Below are 18,556 nucleotides of genomic sequence, written 5' to 3'. Positions count from 1 at the left end.
CCTCTCAGGCTCCCTCCTCCCACCTCTCACAGACTCCTCCCACAGCCTCCTCCGGCCTCTTTCCACTCCTGCAGGCTCCTCCCACCTTCTGCAGACTCCTGCCACCTCCCAGACTCCCCTCAGGCTGCCTCCTTCCACTCCCATAGGCTCCTCCCACCTCTCACAGACTCCTCCCACCTCAGGTTGCCTCCTTCCAGTCCTGCAGGCTCCTCCCACCTTCTGCAGACTCCTCCCCCTCCAGCGGCCGGCTGCCCTCCTCCTTCCTGCTTGGGGCCCCTGATGACCCCTCCAGCATGAGGGCCTTCAATCACAAGGCCGCTGTGAGCCCGAACACGCGGCTGGACACGGAAGCGGCCCTGCTCCCTATTGGCCACTGTCCCCAGCAAGCACCCCAGCAACGAGCGGTGCTGTTCGCACACCTGACATGGACTTTAATAGCAGCAGGGACACCACAGGCTGACCAGCTGCGGGAGGGGTGCAGGCTGGGCCGACCGCCGGCCCTGCTCGGCCGTGGGCGGGGTGGGGGTGCAGCCAGCGAGGCCGCGGCCACTTGTTTCCAGTTCGGAAGCCACACAGTGCCCAGCGCAGGCGAGTTCATCCTGGGAAGAGCTTCCGGAACTTGCCATAGGCCGAGTTGCTGATGATGACCTTCACGTGGGCTGCCCCGGCCTCAGGCAGCACGTCCACCTGCTGCACCGTGGCCTCCTCGTAAAGCCAGCTGGGGGCAGAGAGGCCCGTCAGGGCGTGGCCGTCTCTGAAGCCCAGCCCACCTCTCCCCACTGCCCACAGCGCTCCCCAGCCCCGGAAGGTGGTGGTGGGAGCGGCTCCTTCCGCCCCCAGGAGAGGGCTGCTGGAGGCCCGGGCACACTGGAGGTGGACAGGACGTGCAGCCCTGCAACATGAGCGAGCACAGCTTAAGCACCTGGTGTATGCACATGCCAGCATCAGCATGGACTTCCACGCCCACTACCCACCCTCTGTGCACGGAGGCAGCTAAAGGTGGCCATGCTGCAAGGCCCAGGCCCACCGCCGTCCGGGGGCAGACCCGGGTCTGGGTCCCTCACCTGAGCTGCGGCCCGGCCAGCTTGATGTGCAGGGTGAGCACCTGCCTCCCGGTGGCCCTCAGCACGGCCTCCTCCAGCCCCACCCTCAGCTCCTCCAGCCCCTGTCCCAGGAGGGCGGACACGGCCACTGCGCTCGGGTCTGGGGGACGGTACCTGAGAGAGGCCAGCACACCGGTCAGCCCTGGGGCAGCTGCAGAGGTGAGGTCCCACCCAAGGGGCCCAGCCTGGGTGCTCTGGGTGCTCCTCGGGGGACCAAGTCACTTCAACAGGAAAGGCCACTGCCACCAATGTCACAGGGAGGCTGGATGCCAATGGCCCTTAGCAGCACTGGGAGATGGACACGTCTGTCCCTCGTGGGAAAGCCACAGTCCACCCCGACCCTCCCCGATGGGGATGCCCAGGGAAGGAGAAGCCTGTGGGTGCAGCGCGGCCCACTCACCCCGGAACCAGGTCCACCTTGTTGTGCACTTCGACCACGGAGTCCAGCAGAGGGGCGGGCAGGCCCAGGCCCTGCAGGGCAGACAGGACGCTGACTTTCTGCAGCTCCGTCTCGGGGTGGCTGACGTCTCTCACGTGCACAATGAGATCCTGGTGGACAGGGAGGCCACGGGTCAGGGGACTTCCATCCCCACCTGCCTGTGGACAGGCCACATGGTCAGGGGGCTGCTGTCCCCACCTGCTTGTGGATAGGCCACATGGTCAGGGGGCTGCCGTCCCCACCGGCCTGTGGACAGGTACATGGTCAGGGGGCTGCAGGGCTGCCGTCCCCAGCTGCCTGTGGACAGGTACATGGTCAGGGGACTGCTGTCCCCACCTGCTTGTGGATAGGCCACATGGTCAGGGGGCTGCAGGGCTGCCATCCCCAGCTGCCTGTGGAGAGGCCACACGGTTGGGGACTGCTGTCCCCACCTGCTTGTGGATAGGCCACATGGTCAGGGGGCTGCCGTCCCCACCGGCCTGTGGACAGGTACATGGTCAGGGGGCTGCAGGGCTGCCGTCCCCAGCTGCCTGTGGACAGGCCACATGGTCAGGGGGTAAAGGTGAGGCCCTAAGCAGCTCAAGGAGACCCAGTCTCTAATAAAACACAAAACAGGCTGGGGACGGGGCTCCGGGGTCGTGCTCACCTGCCTGTGGGAGGCCCAGGAGGGGCTCGAGGGCACCACCGCCTAGGAAGGTGGCAGTGGGGGTGGCCCTGACCCCCAAGACAGGGCTGCTGGAGGCCAGGACATGTCCGAGGTGGACACAGGCTTCCTAGTTCCTGTGCCTGGGTCCTGCCACCGCCCGCCAGCACCCCGTCTCCAGTGGCTGGCCTGGCCTCCCGGGCCCCAGAACGAGGAGCTGCCCGTGGAGGCTGGCCGGCGCCCTGCCCTGGCCCCCACGCACAGCCTGGGCCTCCGTGAGGTCATTGTGACTTCTGCAACTTCTCCAGGAGAAGCGTGGCCCACGGGTGGGGACAGTCCACCCCGTCGGGGCTGGACCGTGAGACGGTTTGCATGGGAGGTTCCTGGCTGCGCCACCAGTCACACTGCCCGTCCGCTCACCTCCGCGCCTGGGCCCCAGGAGCTGGACAGGTAGGAGGAGCCTCCCTGGAGCCTGTGACCCCTGGTCCAGCCTCTGCCCTCCAGGGCTGGGGGAGCTGGACTCCTGTGGTTTCTGTCCCCTGGGGAGGCCCAGGGACTCCTGCTGGAGCTGGAGGATCATGTCCTACGGAGGGGCCTGGCCCCCAGGGCTTGTCTATGGGGTCTTGTCCACAGGGCCACCCAACTCACCGAGTGGGCCACATCCTCCAGGGTGGCAGAGAAGGACTCGATCAGGCCGTGGGGCAGCTGGGAGAGGAAGCCGATGGTGTCCATGTACAGGACGGTCATGCGCGAGGGCAGGGATCCTGCATGGGCCGTGATGTCCAGTGTGGCAAACAGCTGGTCCCGAGGCTGCGCGGCCTCGTCACCCGTCAGGGCCCGGATCAGTGTGGTTTTCCCTGGGGGAGGCACAGGACACACACACGAGGTCCCAGGGAGCCCCGCCTGGCCTGGCCACAGGCCCTGTCCACCCCTGAGACCCGGCCCTGGCAGAGGCAGCAAGATCCAGTTTACCCAGGCCCTGGGTGCCAGCTCCTCAGCGACCCTGGTGGCCAGAGAGGGAAGGTACAGGACTAGCCCTGGGTCGTGTGCAGCCAGGAGGGGTGGTGGTGCAGGTGACGTGTGCACACAGCATGCGGTGTAGATGGTGGGGTGGGTGCTGTGGACCAGCCTGGTGTGGGGTGGTGTGGATGGACCTGGTTCCTGCACCTGGTGTGGGGTGGTGGAGACGGACCTGGTTCTTGCGGGTGGTGTAGACAGACCTGGTTCGTGTACCTGGTGTGGGGTGGTGTACACGGGCCTGGCGCTGTGCAGTGGTGTCTTGAGGATGGTGTAGGAACTGGGTCTGAAGGTGGCTTTGTGGTGGCCCCTGGTGACCGGCCTCCCCACTGGGCTGCTCCCTGGACCTGCCTCGGGGGCACCTGGGCCATACCTGGCTGCCCCTTCTCAGGCAGGGCCCCGGGGCCCCGGGGGTGCGGACCTGGATCCTCCCGCGTGCAGAGCGCGCACACGGCGGGCTGGCCGCGGGCGTTTATCCTGGGCAGCGACCAGGGGAGCCAGACCCCGCGTCCTGCTCGGGCCTCTGCAGAGCTGCCCGCAGCTGTCTCTGGCCTTCGCTGCGGGGCCGGCCGCGGAACCCGGGCCTGGGCCCTGCCCTGCCGAGGCCGCACTCTGCGGGCGGCGCCTCACCGCAGTTGGTGTACCCGACCACGGCGACCACCGGGAACTCCCGCTTGGCGCGCTGCCTCCGCAGGAGCTGCCTCTTCCTGCGCAGCCTCTCCAGGGCCCTCCGGAGCTTCACCTCCTTCTCCCTCAGGAGGCGCTGCCGCAGCTGCAGGAAGGACTCTCCTGCAGAATCCGAGGGCGGGCGCGTCAGGCGCAGGCGCCAGGGTCGCGAAGGAGCCAACTGCGCCTGCGCCTTCTCAGAGGGCCCCGCCCACCCACTTCTGCCGAGGCCTGGCGCCTCTACCGAGCTTTTCCACGCGGGACCCCGGCCAGCTCCTTTACCCGGGGGGAACCAGCTGAGGGGCGCCTCGGAGGACAGCCTGGGATGACATGCAATAGGGCCAACGTGGCCCGCAAGTCCCTGCCCTGCCCCCCAATCCTGGGTCATTGCTACCTCAGCCCAGAGAGGGCGATGACCGGGACTAGGCTGTGCGTGTCCCCAGCATTGGGGTGCTGGAGACGCAACTGCCAACTCAGTAGCTACTTGTGTTCGGAGGTGGGGTCCCTGGGAGATGAATGGGCCACGCGGACAATGGACTAATCCATTCGTGGATTAGCGGAGGAGTCCGATGAGTCCACTCACGGGTTAGTGGATTAATCCACATAAGGACTGTGTGCTCACTCATCAGTCCCCACTGCGTTAGTGCGCGTATCTGTTTGTGGTCGGGGGTTAGTCTACTTATGGGTCACTCCACTGGTGGCTTAGTAGGATAGTCGTTTGTGGATTAGTCCATTTATAGATCAGTGAACCAGCCAGTCCGCGGATTAGTGGGTTAACCCATTTGTGGGGGAGTGGATGAGTCCCTTCATAGATTAGTGGGGTGAATGCACGTGTCCGTTTGTGAATTGGGGTGTTCGTGGGTTTACGCATTATCAAGGGAATGGCTTTGTTTAATTAAAAGCAGGCTGTCCCTTGCATACTGGCCACGTGATATACTCTGCCATGTCACAATGCAGCACCAGTCCCCAACAGACGCTGGCTGACACCTCGTTCTTGGACTTGCAGCCATCAGGACATAAGCCGGACAGACTATTCTTTTTGTTGTTCGCTGGGGTACCCGGGATCGAACTCAGGAGCAGTCGACCACTGAGCCCCATCCCCAGCCCTATTTTGGATTTTATTTAGAGACAGGGTCTCATGAGTCGCTTAGGGCCTCGCCATTGCGGAGGCTGGCTTTGAGTTCGTGATCCTCCTGCCGCACCCTCCCGAGCCCCTGGGATTACAGGTGTGCCACCGCGCCTGGCGACAGACTCAGTTCTTATCAATTGCCCGTTTGTGGTGCTCAGTGACGCAACAGAAGTGAACATTAGCTCGGATGTGAGACCAGGCCCGCTGCGAGCCTCCCCGGGGTCTCCCAGGGCTGCCTCCCCTTTCTGAGGGAGGCTGCGCTGACATGCCCCGCCCCAGGCCACGCCTTACCGGACCCCATGATGTACCGAGAGCCCCCGCCGCCTCGGTCCGAGACTGCCGCGTCGTGCTTCAGGTTCGACCTGGTGTGGAAACAGGACGCACTTACCTGCTGCGGACACGGGGTCCCTCCCGAAAAGCCAGGCAGGGGCAGGGGCTTTGACCGCAGAGAGGGAAGCGCTGAGGGGGCCTCTCCCTGGGTGGTGGGTCCCCCACTGCCACGGGGTGGCGCTCCACACCTGGGGCTCCTAGGGGGAGGACGTGGAGAGCCCGCCCAGGCACAGGGCGCCCCCCGGAGCCGAGCTGTACGTGGCTTCTCTTCTCTTGATGCCCGTGTGACAAACCAGCTAATCCAGAGGGGCCCCGGGGCAGTCAGGCCGGATGGGCCGCGGTACCTGAGCAGGGGGATCTCGGCCAGCGCCACCTGCAGCCGGGCCTCCTTGGTGCGCGCGTGGCAGCGGAAGATGTGCAGAACCACGGTGAAGCGGTCCAACACCCGCACGCCCCAGGCGGCCTCCAGCTCTTTCTGGAAAGGAGAAACGGGCCGGGAGAGGGTTCGGAGGGACCCGCCACTGCGGCTGGCCTCGGGAGGGATCCGCGGGACACCCTGGCCATGTGCTGCAGAGCGAAGCTTTCAACGCCGGTGTGGGGACACTCCGATGTACCTTGGTGGGCGGGGACAGCCTCTCCACGTTCAGGAACACGCACGTGATTTCTGGAGACCCTCTGATTCTTTCTAAGGGCAAGAGAAGGTCCTGTCAGAAGCGCTGCCCCGGGGTCGTGGCTCAGACCCACCTCGCAGCGCGGCAGTGGGACGCACAGTGTCTGGACGGTTCCGCGAATTCCCAAGTGCATTGCAGGAGAAGTCGCCAGGGACCATCTGGAGGTGCACAGGCGACACCCACGCACCACCCACGCACGCACAGCAGCATCTCAGAGACGTCTGGGTTCCGGTTCAATAGGACCACCGGCCCAGCCTCAGCGGGCTTTTCGGGTTCAGGGGGAGTGGGGAGCTCTGGAATTGAGCGGGACAGAGGTACAAAGGGCCCCGACTGTGGTGCAATGTCGGAGGGAGGGTGCGCTGGGGCTGCCACGGGTGCAGTTACCCCATCTGCTGGCACGACCTGCCCCCTGGGACCCCCAGGTGACTCATCCAACCTGTGACCCATCTGAGCCCCATGCACAGGCCTGTGGGGACATCCTGCAACCCCCTCCTCTGCTGTCCCCTCCCGCCTGAGACCTGCCCGGCTGCTTCCTGGGCCCCAGGGAGCCAGCCCTTGCAGGACTCTGCCTGCCTGCTCTTGGCAGAGACAGAGGGGAGGGACACACCCAAAGGGACTCACCTGTCAGGTGCTCAAAGTTCCCTTTGCCAAAGATGAGCTTCCTCTCAGGCGTTTTGGTGGACACCACCATGGTCTCCACCACAGACCAGCCAGCCAGCGTGTGGACCAGAGCCCGGGCTTCTGCCACCTGCCACTCGGCTGTAGGAGCAGACGAGCCACCCTCAGGGTAGGGAGCAGGCCATCCACACCCACCCAGGACATGTCCACCTGCCCTCCACCCCTGAGAAGTCGGTCCGAGAAGACGCCCAGCGCCCGGGTGTACTCCCAAGCAGCAGGGCTCCTCCCTGGGAGACCCCAGGTGGGGCACCAGTGGGGGGACACAGGAAGGAAACCGCAGCCCCCACAGGTCACCAGGACCAGCCCCTCTCTCCCTGGGGGTTCACTCAGGGAGATGCAGCTGGGACCTGGGACATGTGCAGCATGGCCTCCGTGGCATGTCCCTGAGGCAGCCCGACAGCCCAGGTGGGTGCAGAGACCAGGGTGGGCCCTGAACTCTCAGGACAGACTGTGAGCCCCGTGGGCGAGAAGCAGCTTCTTTCCCAGCTGGCCCAGGGCCAGCGCTGGCCTGGCTGGGTGACACTCATGGAGGCCACTGGCTGCCCTGCTGGCCTGCCAGGACAGTGTCCCCCAGGGGCTCAGGACATGTGCAGGATGATGTGACAGATGATCTGAAGGGCCTTGGAAAGGCAGTGTCCACCCCGGAGGCAGGGGGAGTGGACGGAGCTCCTGGAGTGTCCTGAGAGGGGGCTGGGTGGGTCATCAGGCCCAGGCAGTGAGTGGGGGTCCAGGAGGACCCGGGGCTGAGGAAGCCTGGGAGAAGGCACTGGACACTCGGGCTGAACACAGGCGCTGCCTGGTGCTTCTCTCATTTTCTGGAGAGCAAGACGGCAGGAGGAGGGGCGGACAGACGCAGGGACACCTGGGACACTGAGCTCCAAGGACAGGGGTGCTCTGAGAGCAGCTCCCACTGCGTCCTGGGGCTTGGGAAGGGCACCCAGAGGGTCTGCAGTCAGGGTGCAGTAAGTACCTACATCTGCGCCCCACAGTCCTCCTGCCTTCCTGGGTGCCTCTGGGAGGCATCCTGTCCCCCAAAGCCATGCCCACTGGGACCTCCGAATGGGACCTCCTCGGCCAACAGGGTCTTTGCAGGTTGTGATTGGTGAAGGACCCTGAGACGGGCCCCGCCTGGGTCAGGGTTATTGAATGGAGAACCCTAGGCCTATCTGGCCACCAGGACACTCAGAACAGGGTCCGCTATGCAATCAGATGAAATTAGTGGATGCTCAGCGCGAAACCGTGCGACTTACTAAGGTGAACCCTAAGTTCAGGCCTCTTTATAAAGGAAAGGAAGATTTGGAGAGATTCACAGCAAAGAGCCACGTGGAGACGGAGGCAGAGCCTGCAGTGAGGAGCCCCCTGGAGCCTGTGCAGGGAGCTCAGCCTGGGACCCTGGTCCAGCCTCCGCCCCCAGGGCTGGGGAGCTGGGTTCCTGCCACACAGTGTGCAGCAGCTTAGGACCCTCGTAACATAAGCTGCCCGGACAGCTGGGCCCCTCCCAGCTCCTCCCCATCGGTCAGGACCAACTCCTCGTTCGCAGGCTGAGTCCTCTCAGGTGACAACAGCCAAGCTCTCTCGGGACCACCCCCGGCCCCACGCCCAGGAGTGTCCCCCCTTATAGCACGTTCTCTCAGCTGAGCCCTCAGCCACAGCAGGTGGTCCCCTCAGGACCAACTGTGCCCTACGCAGGGGTTAGGGTTAGATCCGCCAGTCCTCACCACTCACGGCACTGGTGGACCCGAGGACACCAAGGAGAGGGACACTCAGTGACGAGGGTGGCGAGTGGCAGCTAAGCAGAGGCCATCAGTGGGTCCCCCAGCCTCTGCACCAAGAGGGGCCGGGTCTCCAGTCTTCCCAGCTCACCCTCTTGGTGGCTCAGATCTGACACGTGGGGGGTCAGCTCTGGCCCCCACCTTACGGGGACCTTCTGTCCATCCCAAACTCTGGTGGCACCTCTTCCCGCCATCCCCACTGGGGCCCAGCCCGGCCCCATCAGAAGCACTGCAGGGAGCCCGCCCCACCCAGCCGTGCAGCCTCTCCACACAGCCACCTGCCAGGAGGTCTGAGGCACCTGCGTGCCACCCAGGTGTGCACCCCCAGGACCCAGCTCGCGGTCACAGCAGCGCTGTTCTGGGCCAGCGTCCAGGGTGGATGATAAGCAGAACGCGAGGTGCTGACGTGAGCTGTAGCTGGGATGGGCCTTGGCACAGGCACACCGCGGGGAGCTGGACACCGCGGTCCAGCTGCCGCAGGAGTCCATCTACAGGACATGTCCAGAACAGACAAACCCAGACAGAGAAGTGGATTCGAGGCTGCCAGGGGCTGGGGTGGGGGAGTGACTCATGGGCATGGGGTCTCCTTTTGGGGGTGATAAGACTGTTTTGGGACCATACAGAGGTGGTGGCTGTTGGGAACTGCACTCTTCAAAATAGTTAATACATGAATTATATCTAAAATCCCCCCAAACAACTTCAAGGTCCCACTGTTTGGTGCCCACCACCTGCTGGATACCCAGTGCCCATAGAGAGAAAATTCCAATTGCTACAAGACTACAGGACCGTGTGGCTAGCTCTGTCCCCAGCTACAGTGGCCAGCCCCGTGTGGGGAGATCCCAGGACGTGCTCCTGAGACCCTCCCTTGGGCCCAGCCCCTTGCAGACTGCCCCAGATCTGTGTGCTCCCTCTGGCAATACCCAGGAACAAAAGGCACTGCTGGCCACTGGCCATTCCAGTCGCACACCTTCGTGCCTCGAGGGTGTGGGGACCAGGTGTGACATCACCTGTTGCTCACCTTCCCCTGACCCCAAACCTGCTAGCAGCGCCCGCTGTCGGGCTGCCAGAGAAGTCAGATGCTCCAGCACCACCGCCGGTCCCTCAGAGTCCCCGCCCCCAAAGACTGTGCCCCTACAGCTCCATCCTCGGTTCCTCCTCTGGAGGCCCCGCCCCCGGCCCTCCGCCCTATGAGCGCTCCCCCTGGATCCCCGCCCCTCTGAGACCCCGCCTCCCCGGCACCTCCACCCTATGAGCGCTCCCCCTGGATCCCCGCCCCTCTGAGACCCCGCCTCCCCGGCACCTCCACCATATGAGCGCTCCCCCTGGATCCCCGCCCCTCTGAGACCCCGCCTCCCCGGCACCTCCACCCTATGAGCGCTCCCCCTGGATCCCCGCCCCTCTGAGACCCCGCCTCCCCGGCACCTCCACCCTATGAGCGCTCCCCCTGGATCCCCGCCCCTCTGAGACCCCGCCTCCCCGGCACCTCCACCCTATGAGCGCTCCCCCTGGATCCCCGCCCCTCTGAGACCCCGCCTCCCCGGCACCTCCACCCTATGAGCGCTTGCACTGTGTTCCCACCCCTCGCAGGCCCCGTGCAGAGCACTTCCCTTAGGTCACTTGCCCTTCTGAGGCCCCGCCTCCCCGGCATCTCCATCCTATGATCTCTTCCCCTGGGTACCCGCCCCTTTAAGGCCCTGCCTCCCCAGCAGTTCCACCCTATGAGCGCTTCCCTTGGATCCCCGCCCCCCTGAGGCCCCGCCTCCCCAGCACTTCCACCCTATGAGCGCTCCCCCTGGATCCCCGCCCCTCTGAGACCCCGCCTCCCCGGCATCTCCATCCTATGATCTCTTCCCCTGGGTACCCGCCCCTTTAAGGCCCCGCCTCCCCAGCAGTTCCACCCTATGAGCGCTTCCCCTGGATCCCCGCCCCCTGAGGCCCCGCCTCTCCGACACTTCCACCCTATGAGGGCTTCCGCTGTGTTCCCGCCCCTCGCAGGTTCCGCCTTCCCGGAATCTCGATCCTATCAGCGCTTCCTCTGGGTCCCTGCCCCTCGCAGACTCCGCCCCCAGCGCCTCAGCCATCTGAGCGCTTTCTCTGTGTTCTCGCCGGGTCCCGGTCACCTCTGGTCAGCTGCGGCTTCCCGGGTCCCCACTTGACCTCAGGGTGAACCAAGCACACGCGCTGGGTCCCGGCCGGCAGCAGGGGGTCGCTCCTGAGCAACTCCTCCTCCTCCTCCTCCTCCTCTCCCTCATCTTCGGGCTCTTCCTTGTCCTCTCCCGCGCGTGTGGTCCGACCATTCGCTTTACTCCGCTCAGCGCTCCCCGGCCCCTCCCGGCCCCCCGGGCCATAACGGCCGGTGGCGGCGAGCGCGCGCACGGGACAGGGCGGCGGCGGTGCGGCCCTGGAAACCAGGCGGCCGCGGCCTACACGGGAGAGCCGCAGCCCCGGGCGGACGGCGGCCCGCAGGGCCCACATACCGCGTCCGCGCCGTACGCGGAGGGGCGGGGACCCGGGCCGAGTCGTGCGTCGGGTCGCTCTCTGACGGGCTGCCTGTGGGTCGCGCTGCGTCACGTGCCCGCGATGGGCGGGCGGGAGGCCGAGCCCGGGCCAGTTAAAGAGCCGAGTTCGCTTCCGGCCCAGCTCTGCCTGCGTGGTCTGCTACCGCAGCCGCTCTGGACCGCGGCCCCCTCCGCGTGTGCTGAGGTCCGCGATGGGGACTGAGTCCCTCCCCGGGGATCAGGAGGTCCACTGGGGGCTCCTGTCCCTCCCAGGGGTCCCGAGGTCGGCTGGAGGCTCCAGACCCGCCCGGGGGTCCCCGCGTCGTCTTTAGGGCCTCAAGTCCGGGTGGGGGTGGGGGTGGGGGCAGAGTCCAGCCCTAAAGGCCCGGGATTTGAGTTGGGAGATCCGTCCAGCGAGTGGGGAGACCTGGCCACGGAGTTGGAATTTAGAAAACACCGAAGTCCACCTGGTCCCAAAGGAGCCGCCCTCCCCACCAGGCCGTGGGCACATCCAGCTGTCCAGGGCCCAGGTGTTGGAATTCACCGCTGTGCCCACTGGTCGTCCCCATTGATTCCCCGAAAAGAGCGGGTGTCAGTCCACAGTGGCCCCTAATTCTGGGCTGTCACAGTCCTTCAGACCCAAGGACTGGGTTGGGCTTTCTGGGTGACTTTATGTTAACTGTCACAGCAGAGAAGGAAGGAGCAGGTGGAGGACCGAATGGGGGAGAAATGTGGTCTCGAGGGCACGGGAAACCGACCCAGGAATGGGTGTGGGGCGTCGCGGGGAACCTGGGGTGCCTTGGGGCTCCCGGCCGAGTCCCTCGCACACTCGCTTGAGTTGATGATGTCGCGCGGTCGGTATCCTCCAGTTGCTGGTTCCCGGTGCCCTGCGCCCCGTGGCGAGGGCTTCAAGGAACCAGGGCTGCGGGCCGCCCAAGAGCGGGGTTCTGAGCGGAGGGCGGAGCAGGCGGGGGACCTGAGCGCCACCTGGCGGGAGGTTTTGGTCGTCACTTCATTCCAAGCCGTGATCCCCACCGGACCGCCTCGTTTCAGGTCTTGAAGCCGCTGTCGTTAGTTTCCAGAGCGCTGGCGTCCAGAAAGTGGTCCTGAGCCACTGGACGCCTGCACTAGGGGCCTTACACTCCATCCTGCTGGACGCGATGGCACATGCGTGTAGTCCCAGCACGAGGTGGGGGCGCCCCATCTCCCACACTCATGCCATCTCTTAGCCCCTGCAGTAAAGGGCTCCCATGGGTTCTGGAGTCCTGTCTGAAGCTGCCCCTCGGCCCACTGCTGGGGAGGGACTCCCGGGTGGCAGAGGCACTGGGCGGCAAGGATCCCCAAATCTCTGAATCCACTGCAGGCTGCAGTACTGGGCACGCAGTCCTAGGGACCAGGAAGTTCCTGCAGCAGCCAGGCCGGCAGACATGGCCCCGGACACTGGGGGTTCCCGGGATGGTGCCGTCCATCACAGGAGGGCACCTGGACACTCCCTGCTGCTGTTCGGGGCCAGGAGGCCCCAGGCGCCTGGACTGCTGAGCTCTAGCAGGTGTGCCCCTCTGGGTGCTGTACCAGGAGTCTGGGTCGTGGCCCTGGGCATGGGGCATGGAGGACCCTGCCCACCCAGCCACACAGGCTCTGGCTTCCTGTCCTCTGAGGACACAGCCTTCATGGTCGAGGACAGGGACATGTTACTCGTCTCATCTGGAGTCCAGGTTTGGGCCTTCTGGAGGCCGTGGTAGGGAGCCAGGACATCAGAGAGGAACAGTACTGACCAGAAGTGCAGGCGACGTCGGGGGGAGCGGAACACGAGGATGGGGTTCACAGGGACCTCAGCAGGTGAGGCTGGTGGGGACATGGGGGGGGTCTGCCATCTCCTGCCTAGGCCCCGGTTGCTGGCTCTGCTTGGCGTCCCTGACTCGAGCCCCACGGGTGGGAAGGCTCCCTCTTAGGCCAGGGGTGGTGGGCCTCCCAGGTCAAGACCCCTGGAGTTTGGCTCCCAGCTGGACACAGGGACCTCAGGAGCATGGGGTGGGGGGCACTGCATGGTGTGGAGGCCCTGCAGGAGGCACCTGCAGCTGGTCACTGCCCTCCTGCCGGCTCGCGTGTGGACGGCCAGACCCTCCTCCCTTGAACACCTTGGCCTGGTGCTGGGGCACTGCTCCTCCAGGATTCCTCTGCCATCCTTCTCTGGGCATGTCCCCAAGGGTCTGGGGGGTCTTCTGACTGAACCGCCCACTCCACCCGTGAGAACACCAGTGGCCTCCACAGCTGCCCGGGTGCAGAGGCTGTGGCCGCGGTCTTGGAGTGGACTCCTCGGGCGGCAGGCCAGCTGGGCATGGAGGGTGTGGCCACACAACCTGGGTACCGGTGGCTCCCGCGGCAGCGCTGTCCCCAGCAGCAGCAGCAGCACTGAGCTTTGCAGCCCTGTGAAGGACCCCGACCCAGGCGCTGACCCTGGGCGGTGAACACACCCAGCAGGGGCTGAAAATCCTTAAACTCTTTATTCAAAAATACAAACGTGGCCGCGTACCACATGGTAAGCTGCGCTGCACAGCAGATGAAGTCGTCTTTGCACGCCCGTGTGCGCGCGTGACCGCACCCGCGGTGCGCGCGGAATGTTCGCGACCCACACGCTGGGGGAGGGGCGCTCAGCGCGCAGGCGGCGTCAGGGCGCGCGGGGAAGGGGCGCCGTCCAGGGTGCGCACCCGGGCGCCCCGCGGCTGACCCTGGCAAGCGTCCGCGCCGGCGGCCTGGAGTTCTTGGACGAGTGTCAGTCCCTCGGGCGGTGGGGACGTGCGTGCGCCGTCAACAACCCTTGACGACCTCCGCGGTGAATAAATAAACATCATCACTCCGTACAAACGCACTCGGTGTCCACGACAGGACAGTTAGCCAACCCGGCCGCCGGGGACGGCCGCGAGGGCCTCACAAGGGCTGCAGGTCGTCGTCGCCACACGCGTACTCGTACAGGTCAACGTCGCCCAGCGGGGTGGGCACCTCGAAGAAGGGCCTCTGGGCCAGCGGGGACCGCAGCGCGCTCAGCTTCTGGTCCACAGGGCTGAGCTCCCCCTCGTACCTGCAAGGAGCGGCCGGTGAGGACCGCGGGCCGGGTGCCCTCTCCCCCTCAGGGCCGCCCTCGCCAGGGCCAGGTTCGCGCCGCGCTGGAGACCGCGGGTTCCGGGTCAGCACCAGGCTCCCAAGGGGTGCGCGCACGGGGCCAGGGAGCCCGGGGACGTCCAGCCCGCAGCCCGCCCGGGTCCTCGGCACAGGAGCTCCCCCAGGGTGGGAACTGGTGGCCTCGGGTCTCCCCCAAAGCGTAAGGCAGCTTGTCAGCTGGTCAGTCCCTGCGAGCTGAAGAGACGACCCCGAGGTAGCAAGACGGTTTCCAGAAAGGGGGGTGACCCGGGTCAGCACAGGTGGCTGCAAGCTGCTGACCCACACTTCCACAGCCAAGAGGCAGCAGCCGAGCACAGCCACCTGCTCGTGGGTACCGGGCTGCGTCAGGAGGGGAGGGTGGCAGGAGACACACGTGTCACTGGCCACAGCTGCTCCACAAAGGGAAGGGACAGGGAAGTATTGGGAGCAGGGACCCGAGGGGTCAGTGACCTGGGGGACATGGGGACACACAGCCCGGGAAGCAGAGGGCCCACAGGACAGGACTGGGCCTGCGGTTTACAGGGCCGGTCTCAGGAGCACTCCTGAGGGTGGAGGACGCAGGCTGGACACCGGCATTTGACCGGCCAGGATGATGGATTCGTTGGCTCATGGATGCCCAGCGATCACCACCCAGAGACAGGACCCCAGCGTCCACCCCAGGCATGGAGGGGGTCTCTGCAGCGGGAGCCAGGGGACACCAGGGAGGTGGCCCCCAGGGGTTGCTGAGAAGATCCCTGAACTAAAGACCCAGCCACCATGAGCGCGTGGGGTCACTGCGTCCTGCCAATGTCAGGAGTGACCAGGGAGGTACAAGGAAAGACACACGTGGGGACGGACAGACTCCTGGGGGCAGCTCCCTGCAGTGCGGGTGTCTCATCCAGGTGCCACTTGGTGCCCCTGGAGCCCAGCCAGGTGGCCCCAGGGACTTGGACTCCACAGATGGCCCTGGACAGCCAGGAGGGCCGGGCCTTGGAGTCTCCCACACACTGAGGGGCTGAGCCAGGCCCAGGGACCCTTGCGCCAGGGGACCTCAGGCGGAGCCTCAGGCTGCAGTCGGCACCGGGGGCAGCCCATGCAGGTGGCAGAGTGGCATTGGCTTGCCCTGCCCAGAGCGCCCCAGTGCCCCCAACGGGGTGTGCCAGAGCCTTGGGCCTCAGGAGCTCCCATGCCAAGGCCAGCTGGGCCCCAGGACCGCCAGGAGGCCAGTCACCCAGACCCGGGGGCGAGCAGACGGTGAACTGGGTCCCGGTGGAAACAGCCGGTGCCCTCTGACCTGTCAACCTGCCCGCCGCAGCCCAGGGAGAGGACCCGCGGGCTACACTGGACTCGGCCTCCCCGTCCAGTCCCCTGCCAACACGCACAGCCGGGATTCACCAAGGCCCGGCCGCAGGTGGGTGTTCCCGCTCCCGGGTGCGGCCTGATGACAGGAGTGACTGCTGGCTCATGTCAGAGGTGACCAGGGCACCAGACATCAGGGCTCCCCAGGGGCACGCGCGCGTCAGGGTCCGGCGGGGAGGTCCGCCCCACATGTCCGACCACACAGGATGGCGGGCGCTGTCCCCTCCCACTGAGCCCGCGCTGGCGGCGGCGCTCACCCGTCGTCCCAGGGCTCCCCCGCGGCCTCCTCGGCCACCAGGATGTCGTACTCCTCCGCGGCGTACTTCTCCCAGTCGGACAGCTCGGGGCCCTCGCTCTCGCTCTCCTGCCGGAGAGAGGGAGCCGTTGGGGTCGGGAGGCCCCGCGGTCAGCGGCAGCCGGCGGGGGGGGGGGGCACTCACCCGCAGCAGGGACGCCTGCTCTTTCTGCTCGTGGCCCAGGTACTTCTCGATGTTGAAGAAGGTGTCGAAGAAGACGCTGGCCAGCTTACAGTGCTTGAGGTCGCGCAGGGTGATCTTGCCTGCCGGACAGAGGGACGAGGGCGGGAGGGGCCTTTGGACACAGGCGGGCCGTGGCGGGGGGGGGGCTGAGGGCGCAGGGGGGCACTTGTGCCCCAGGCGCAGCCGGAGGACTGGCGCGGGCACCCGGCCTGCTGAGCCCCTGAGGCCCTGGGCCAGCAGCCCTGCTACCTTGAGCGCCCGAGGGGACCGAACCTTGGGACCAGGGGCAGGCAGCCACCCAGACACCCCAGCCCAAGACCATCTGAGCTGTCCAGGACCCCGGGGGGCCTGGCCAGGGGGGCGGAGGCACTTCAGAGGAAGGGACAGCAGGCGCCTGCGCCGTCCTCAGAGACCTGGTCACCTCCAAAGGGTACGGGAAAAACCAGGTGGTGGTGCGGGGAGCCCTCCTCTCTCTAGGGTGCAGGGACCCCTCCTCTCTAGGGAGCAGGGGGTCCTCCTGTCTCTGGGGTGTGGGGAGCCCCTCCTCTCTAAGGTGCGGGGAGCCCCCTCCTCTCTATATAGGGTGCAGGGAGCCCCCTCTCTCTCTAGGGAGCAGGGGGTCCTCCTGTCTCTAAGGTGCAGGGAGCCCCTCCTCTCCAGGCCTGGGTTTGAGGCCACGCCTCCTGCCCTGTGACCTCAGAGGACGGGGAGATGACAGGGCTGGGACAGCTGGGCAGGACAGCTGGGAGGGACAGTGGACCTGGTGGTGTCCACACCAGGCAGGGCTGAACCCTGCACTGAGCGCCCATCCCCAGTGATGGCACGTGCTGCCTCCTGGGACACCCTCAGTGAGGACCTGGTCCCAAGTCCACAGGGATGGGCCTTCCCATGGCCTCCTCGGGTGTCCACCCGTGCTGCAGATGGGGCCCGGTGCTGGCACCTGGCAATGGGCAGCCCACCTGGGGGTCTCCTTGCAGGCCCTCCTGCTGTCCCTCCCCGGGTCGCCCCACACGCCTCACCTTCGCTCTGCGGCTTGACCAGGTCTAGCATCTGGCACAGGCAGTCCTCGAAGGGCAGGGCCTCGATGGCCATGCTGTCCAGCCTGCGGCACTGCTCCTCGTAGAAGTACTCCAGCTCGAACATGGACAGCGCCCCGTCCCCGTCCAGGTCCATGCACCGGAACCAGTACTCGATGCTAGTGTTGGGGCCCGTCAGCTGGGCTGCCAGGGACACGCCCACCCAGGCCCAGCCTGACCAGGACGGGACACGCCCACCCGGCACAGGCTGACCAGGACGGGACACGCCCACCCAGGCCCAGCCTGACCAGGACGGGACACGCCCACCCTGCACAGGCTGACCAGGACGGGACACGCCCACCCGGCACAGGCTGACCAGGACGGGACACGCCCACCCGGCACAGGCTGACCAGGACGGGACACGCCCACCCAGGCCCAGCCTGACCAGGACGGGACACGCCCACCCGGCACAGGCTGACCAGGACGGGACACGCCCACCCGGCACAGGCTGACCAGGACGGGACACGCCCACCCGGCACAGGCTGACCAGGACGGGACACGCCCACCCAGGCCCAGCCTGACCAGGACGGGACACGCCCACCCGGCACAGGCTGACCAGGACGGGACACGCCCACCCGGCACAGGCTGACCAGGACGGGACACGCCCACCCGGCACAGGCTGACCAGGACGGGACACGCCCACCCGGCACAGGCTGACCAGGACGGGACACGCCCACCCGGCACAGGCTGACCAGGACGGGACACGCCCACCCGGCACAGGCTGACCAGGACGGGACACGCCCACCCGGCACAGGCTGACCAGGACGGGACACGCCCACCCGGCACAGGCTGACCAGGACGGGACACGCCCACCCTGCACAGGCTGACCTGGGTCCTACAGGAGAAGATGGCAGGGAAGGGCGGGGTGGGGGGCCCCCATGCGCCTCGGAGGGAACCCGAGCTCCTACCTTGTTGGGGTCTTTTTGTCTTCCTCAGAGATCAGAAACCAGACAAAGTCAGCGTAGCTGATCTTTCCTTCCTTCTGGACTTTTCTACCTCTGCGTCCAGGAGGGAAGAGAGGATGGTGTCAGGGAAGGAGGGGTGGAGGAGGGAGGAGGGAGGGGTGGAGGAGGGAGGGAGATGGAGGGAGGAGGGAGGGGTGGAGGAGGGAGGAGGGAGGGGTAGAGGAGGGAGGGAGATGGAGGGAGGAGGGAGGGGTGGAGGAGGGAGGAGGGAGGGGTGGAGGAGGGAGGAGGGAGGGGTGGAGGAGGGAGGGGTGAAGGAGAGTGGAGGGAGGGTGGAGGGTGAAGGAGGGAGTGGTGGAGGAGAGATGGTGGAGGAGGGACGAGGCAGGGGTGGAGGAGGGAGGAGGGAGGGGTGGAGGAGGGAGGGAGATGGAGGGAGGAGGGAGGGGAGGAGGAGGGAGGAGGGAGGGGGAGAGGGGGGAGGGAGATGGAGGGAGGAGGGAGGGGTGGAGGAGGGAGGAGGGAGGGGTGGAGGAGGGAGGAGGGAGGGGTGGAGGAGGGAGGGGTGAAGGAGAGTGGAGGGAGGGGGAGGGTGAAGGAGGGAGTGGTGGAGGAGAGATGGTGGAGGAGGGACGAGGCAGGGGTGGAGGAGG

At 66.4% G+C, this 18,556-nt stretch overlaps 2 protein-coding genes across 5 annotated transcripts in view; both read right to left on the bottom strand.

Moving 5' to 3' along the window:
• Positions 1-405: 405 nt before the first annotated feature.
• Gtpbp6 (GTP binding protein 6 (putative)) lies at positions 406-10,945 on the bottom strand. Of its 3 annotated transcripts, none has more exons than XM_046443456.2 (10): positions 10,569-10,938; positions 6,620-6,757; positions 5,942-6,012; positions 5,672-5,802; positions 5,289-5,359; positions 3,833-3,991; positions 2,834-3,042; positions 1,504-1,700; positions 1,065-1,217; positions 406-718 (listed from the first exon to the last, which is right to left on the bottom strand). In XM_046443456.2, the coding sequence occupies exons 1-10, from the start codon at positions 10,921-10,923 to the stop codon at positions 595-597; spliced, it is 1,608 nt and encodes a 535-aa protein (XP_046299412.1). In that variant the 5' UTR covers positions 10,924-10,938; the 3' UTR covers positions 406-594. The 3 variants fall into 3 exon arrangements, 2 of the variants coding, with proteins under 2 accessions (XP_046299412.1, XP_046299413.1); XM_046443457.2 differs by having other exon boundaries at positions 1,504-1,652; XR_006851523.2 differs by lacking the exon at positions 1,065-1,217 and adding an exon at positions 1,218-1,391 and having other exon boundaries at positions 583-718; positions 10,569-10,945.
• A 2,486-nt stretch (positions 10,946-13,431) lies between these two features.
• Ppp2r3b (protein phosphatase 2 regulatory subunit B''beta) overlaps positions 13,432-18,556 on the bottom strand; it is a 40,792-nt gene continuing 35,667 nt past the window's right edge. For both annotated transcript variants that reach the window (XM_046443454.1, XM_046443455.2), the window contains exons 9-13: positions 17,907-17,996; positions 16,942-17,117; positions 15,884-16,002; positions 15,701-15,807; positions 13,432-14,025 (exon numbers count right to left, since the gene is read on the bottom strand). In XM_046443454.1, the coding sequence (XP_046299410.1) occupies positions 13,875-14,025; positions 15,701-15,807; positions 15,884-16,002; positions 16,942-17,117; positions 17,907-17,996 (643 nt within the window). In that variant the 3' untranslated portion in view covers positions 13,432-13,874. The remainder of the gene's footprint in view (positions 14,026-15,700; positions 15,808-15,883; positions 16,003-16,941; positions 17,118-17,906; positions 17,997-18,556) is intronic.

This window comes from Marmota monax, unplaced genomic scaffold, assembly GCF_021218885.2.
Source record: "Marmota monax isolate L192 unplaced genomic scaffold, Marmota_monax_Labrador192_F-V1.1 WCK01_AAM20220418_F8-fsc00168, whole genome shotgun sequence".
Lineage (NCBI taxonomy): Eukaryota > Metazoa > Chordata > Mammalia > Rodentia > Sciuridae > Marmota > Marmota monax.
The sequence above is the reverse complement of the archived record's forward strand: the minus strand, read 5'-3'. Positions and strand labels throughout refer to the sequence as shown.